General features: G+C 46.7%; 1 protein-coding gene across 5 annotated transcripts in view; it reads left to right on the forward strand.

The window, feature by feature from the left end:
- Positions 1-5001, forward strand: part of TNC (tenascin C) — a 93534-nt gene extending 88533 nt beyond the window's left edge. For all 5 annotated transcript variants that reach the window (XM_081236530.1, XM_081236532.1, XM_081236533.1 and 2 more), the window contains 2 exons: positions 1531-1694; positions 4279-5001. In XM_081236530.1, the coding sequence (XP_081092656.1) occupies positions 1531-1694; positions 4279-4389 (275 nt within the window). In that variant the 3' untranslated portion in view covers positions 4390-5001. The remainder of the gene's footprint in view (positions 1-1530; positions 1695-4278) is intronic.
- Positions 5002-6120: the final 1119 nt, after the last annotated feature.

Below are 6120 nucleotides of genomic sequence, written 5' to 3' on the forward strand. Positions count from 1 at the left end.
GACAGATGCTATAGCACATTCCCAACCTCTCAGCCCTGAAAGAATACATCCTTAATGGGAAAAGCCTCCACACACGATTTGCCAAAAGCCAGGCTCAACCTAATGAAAGACTGAGCTCTTTAGAGATCAGTCTGGTGGAAATAAAGAGAGAGACCCAGGGGCGAAAATTGTTTTCATTCTTGCATCCCTCAAAGGATTCTGACATTTTATTACCTAGCAATAAATACCTCTTTTGTTGAGATGGCTTCAGGCAAGGAGGATATTGTTACAGGGCAAGCAAAGGCACCGAGGGGCAGGAATGTGGCCTCCGCCCATCCCTTTCTGTATTTCCAACAGAAAATGAGCCATGCTATGCCCCTTCACTGAGCTAACCCTTGGAGCTACATCCTCCTGTGTGTATTGATGGCAACCAGCCCCTCCACAGGAAAGCATCTTATTTCATCAATATCTAGCTGCCATCCTCATGCTCTTGATAGCTTCATCAGTTAACAAGGCACCCAAGTCCCTCTGACAACTTGCTCCAAAATATCAGGATAGAATGCCTGATGTCTTGAAATTTTTCTGCACTGCATTGACCAGGGTTGGGAGTGAGGGGACACAGAAAGAAATGGCACTTAAATGCTCCTAAAATTTAATATATTCAATTACAAACTAGATTCCCATATAGCACTATATATACCTGGACTTTTTATCTAAGAATCAGGGAAAACTGGTCCCATAAACACTTTGAAAAATAACTGTATGATATACAAGCTATTCGGTGACATCTAAAACCCGAAAGGTTTGATTATAAGTATGGCCCTATAGGCTGAGACTCAAGATAGACTGTCTCAGGATAGCTCTGGAAAACCAGCATGGCAGAGTGGAAAACTAAACTCATACTAGAACTTGATAAGTATGAGATGGGTGAGTGAAGAAGTGAGTGAATGTGAGTTAATGAATAAATAGACAATAAATAAATAAATACATGAAAAGAATTGTTTTAAAGTATGGCTCTGAATACTTGCGTTTGAGGGAAAGCACACCATTATTAAATACAAATTCCCCACCTTACTCTCTGAGTTCCTTTACGTAAAGTGAATGCAAAAACAATCATAAAAATAGCAACAATCATGACCTCTTGCACACCATACCACCTGTTTAGTGTACACCTTCATATCCATTGCTCCAACAGCCCTCTGAGGTGGATCAAATCAACGTGCTAGTTCCATTCTACAGATGGGAAAACTGAGGTTCAGCAGGAGGCTTGACCTGTGCAGAGTCACAGCTAAGAGTGAAAGAGATGGGATTGGAGCTGGACCCTCCAAAGCCACCTGTAGCCCTCCTTCTACCACTTTATGCTGCTTCTATCAGAAACGAGGCTCGGGGATGACACTCATGTCCTATCCAGGCCCACGCTGGATCCTAATTCGGGGTCCAGTGTTCGAGGCCGGCCCACCCCAGGGCCCTTCAGTCGTCACCCTGGCACTGCCCTTCACAGCCCACAGGGAGCTCCAACTGGGCTCTCAGTCTGTGCTTTCTCTCTCCCAGGTGACTCCATGGCCTACCACAACGGCAGATCCTTCTCCACCTTTGACAAGGACACAGACTCGGCCATCACCAACTGTGCCCTGTCCTACAGGGGGGCTTTCTGGTACAAGAACTGCCACCGCGTCAACCTGATGGGGACATACGGGGACAATAACCACAGTCAGGTGAGCAGACTGCGAGGCCCTGGGCAGGGCTGAGGCCAGGAGGCAGGGAGGACCTCAGGTCTAAGACAACAGGGTCTTTCACAGCAGGGAGAAATCTCCATGAGACCGCAGGCCAGGAAAGATCACAGAGAGAGCACGTCTTAACCCACGAAGATCCCAAGGAGAACCACTGGTCAGGGAGACACCAAACATAGCAAGCTTTCCTCAAATTAAGTCTTTGTCTGAACCCCAGAAGGAAACAGATGAAAGTGGAGGCCGTCTAGGTGAACCAGGGGTGATGCAGGCCCAGGGTGCTGCTTCCCCACCCTGGTGTAGAGGCACCTCCAGCACCCCAAGAACATCTCAGAGCAAAGACCACAGATTTTAAGTCCCTTCCTTTTCTGATTCCTAAGATCGAGGTCCAGAAAAAGGTGACTTCCCTGAGGTCACAGAGCAAAGCTGGAGGCAAAGCCAAATCTTCCAGCCCTCCAAATTTCCCTGCACCACACAGGATGCTGTGACACAATTTCTGCAATCACAGAAACAGATTTTTTAGATTCCCTGTGGAAATAAGTGAGCAAAACCAAATTCAACCACTATCTCACACTGAGTCCTGCCTGCACGAGCAGGTGCCTGAAAAGTGGGCAAAGTCTAGTGGGCCCAGCTACTTAACCATGATGGTTCTTCTCAGCGGCCATCCCTGCTCCAGGGAAGAAGGATGGGTATTCACCCAGACTGATCACCCTGGGCTGGGCCTCAGCAAGTCTTACCCAGTCTGCAACCTGGGATCCCTTTGTAAAAGGGCAAAGGTACAAAACACACCAAACAGCCCCAGGAATTCGGATGGGTGGTCCCGGGTGGGATGCAGCATCTCATCAGCTTGCTTATTTACACTTTGGTTGTTGGTTTGTTTTTGTTTTTGTTTTTACCTGCCACTCTCTGCTATTAATGATTTTGATACATGTGTCTATGTTGATGTGACTACCAGCAAATGATTGTCGTGACCTTAAATGTAGACCTTACCTTGACATAATTTGACACTTTTCAAAGCATTCTTGCCTTGTCTCCCATGTGCATCCCTTTTACACTGCAAGGGGACCAGGACATTGCTTTTCATGCCTATTTTACAGAGGAGGGAGGACTTGAAGGACACCTCTGGACACCAGTCCTGTGTTTTCTCCATCTTATCATGTGCCCTCAATAACACATCCACTCTGAGAGCTACTGTATTGCCTTTATCTCCTTGTCCCCTAACACCAGTGTAACACAAAGTCCTTCGGGAGGGGGAGAAAAAGCTACATGCCAAAAGGAAACTTCTTTTTCCACCTGATTTTGGAAGAAGGAGATGGCATAAAAGACCACAGAACAATTATGAGAGTTCAGTCCCAGCTCTGGCTCTGTGTGGCCTCTGTGAAGTCACTTTCCCTCTCTGCCTTCAGTCTCCACCATAGAACGAGAAGGGCTTGCTTCCAGCTCTGAACCTCTATCAGAGGGGAGGACGAGGGCAGAGGAAGGCAGCACAAGGACCAAGCTGAGTAATTACAAACACATTTGCCCATAACATGAGTCAGCTCTTCTCAAATCCCATCCCCCATCAGATATAGAGACGGTCCAATACCAGTCAATGCCAAAAAATTAGAATCCAACAAAACATCTATATTTTCCCTCATTTCACCAGCCATTATCTTCTCTGTGGACATGTTCCCTCCCAGCCCTATGAAGCTTAAAGACAAGAGGTGTCAGTGCGCAGGGTAGAGGCCTTCTAGGAGGATTCTCTGAAGCTGACTCCCACGCCCAGTAGGACAAGGGGTCTGTGGGATTCCATGGGCAGATTCTACCATCTGTAGACTTTGCTAAAGAGTCAGACCTGGAACTAGGAGGCCCGGAAGTAAATATAGTCTTTCCTTGAGGAAAATCTTTGGCCAACATTCCGAGAATATCTCTCCCTTCTTGAGATCGGGGAAGAATATTTACGGAGCACCTACGACGTTTCCTATGAAGTGGCAGCTCCTTTACCGACCCATTTAATCTTCACAGCATCCTTCCAAGGTTAGCATTATTGGGCCTTAAGAAAAAAATAATGAAACTCAAGCCCAGAACGTTTTGATAACTTGTTCATTTATCTCTCAAGCAAGAGCACTCAGATTTCACCTTATACATCAGGTTGCAAAACTTGTGTCCATGTGTGCTCTTCGTGCCGTTCCATAGGAACCCCTGTTAAAACGCTCCATAGGAATCCTGTGAAGTATAGACACCCCTGCATAGAGCTACTCAAGTCTGTAAGCTCCAATCATGATCCGAATTCCTGCAGCACCTAATCCTAATGATGGCAAGTTTCATCAGCCACCACTTTATTTCAAGGTGGCAGATCAAAGCTCAATGCAAACTCAGGTGACTTCTGCCTAAACTAAAAAAACCGAGTCTGATTCAGCCAGCCCCCTTTGAAAGTTTTCACTACACAGATCAATAAACAGATCGGCAAGAGACCGCTGTGAACTACCAAACGGTCTAGTTGAAACTCATCTCGTTCCGTCAATGAAACAGCAAGGGTCGGTGAACACCTTGCCTGATAGAAACCAATCTGAAAGTCTTCTCTTTTTCACAGGGTGTTAATTGGTTCCACTGGAAGGGCCACGAGTATTCAATCCAGTTTGCTGAGATGAAGCTGAGACCCAGCAACTTCCGAAACCTCGAAGGCAGGCGCAAACGGGCATGAATGCTGGGGACAACTGGGGGAGAGAAGAGTAGGGCCCAGAGAACGAAAATAACGTTACCAAAGCATCAATGGGAGCAGTCTGACCATTAAGCCACACCTGGGCATCTGGCAGGAGCTAAAGTTAACCATGGATCACCCAGGCCGGCGGCGGCAGCGCTGGCCTCACCCACTCTGCGATGAATTCCCTTCACACCAAAGACCACAGTGTCCGACAGGTTTCCATTTTGTTGTTCGATTCAGCAAAAGTCTTCCAGTGACGGCATCACAATGATTTTCCTTCTCTTGGGTGGCTCTGGGAATGAGAGCGGGGTAGGCTGTACAGTGGTAGTTTGTTTTAGAACCAGCTATATTTTACACAAAGCTGTATAATTAATGATCATTATTTTTGTTAGCAGTGATTCAATGTGTGTCTTGAAGCCATCCCTTTTTTTACATTTCAGAAAAGCAATACTGTTTCGATTTTAAGGATATGATTAATGTTATTAATATAATAATGTGATGATGATGTAAACTAAGGATTTTTAAAGAGATCTTCCTTTCCAAAACACATCTGGACAGTACCTGACTGTATTATTTTTTTGTTTGTTTAATAAAAGCACAAGTACTTTTAAATTTGGCCATTGGTTTTCCTTTCGTTGTCGAGCCTGAATTCCACCAAAGCCATCAAATTCCACCAATATATTTGAGCAAAGGAGGGATGGTGGCCAAGCAGGAGGGGAAGACGGAAAGGGAGACTACAGGCTGGGAGAGAGGAAAACAGGTTTGAACAAAGCTGAATACGTTTGGGAAAAGCTTATAACTTAAGATACAGCTTCCTGCTCAACACTTCCAAGACTAACAGTTTATCGTTTTAAAAGGCACTTTTAGGGCTTCCCTGGTGGCGCAGTGGTTGGGAGTCCGCCTGCTGATGCGGGGGACACGGGTTTGTGCCCCGGTCCGGGAGGATCCCGCGTGCCGCGGAGCGGCTGGGCCCGTGGGCCATGGCCGCTGGGCCTGCGTGTCCGGAGCCTGTGCTCCACAGCGGGAGAGGCCACAGCAGTGAGAGGCCCACGTACCGCAAAAAAAAAAAAAAAAAAAAAAAGGCACTTTTATACCCATTTTCTAATGCAGTCTCCTAAAAGTTCTATGACATAGATGAGGTGACAATTGTTATCGTGCAAGGGTTAAGGTCCCCAGAGGCAGACTGCCTGTGTTCAAACCTTGGCTCCACCATTCCTTAGCTCCCTAACCTCTCTGTGCCTCAGTTTTCTTGTCAGAAAAATGGGGATACACGGACTTCTTAATTTCATAGCATTTTTGTGGAAAATAAATGATATCATCCCCATGAGGCCCTTCGCATGGTGCCTGGCAGATATCAAGCGCTCATAAGCATGGGCTGTCGCTACTATCACTTGATATATGGTGGACTGGGGGGCGTCATAGGATGGAATGACTTGCCCGTGGCTATTTACCCAGTTAATAATAGAACTAGGATTTAAACTCAGGCCTTCTGGCCCCAGTGTCCTTTCTCTCCCCCAAGCCTCTGGTGAAAACCTCTCCTTCCCTGAGCGTACGTGTGCTGTGGTGCAGAATGAGGGGCGTCGGAAGCTACCTGAATCCTTCATCAGGCTCCTACAACCCAGAAATCTTAGAGAGAAAGTCTGTTAGGAAGGTCTCCTTGTCCCCTGCTCAACGTCCCCCAAAAGGAAGAGAGCCTGTGTCAACCAGTCTGGCCCGACTACATCTAGTGAT

Source organism: Mesoplodon bidens (genome assembly GCF_964165515.1).
Source record: "Mesoplodon bidens genome assembly, chromosome: 6".
Taxonomy (NCBI): Eukaryota; Metazoa; Chordata; class Mammalia; order Artiodactyla; family Ziphiidae; genus Mesoplodon; species Mesoplodon bidens.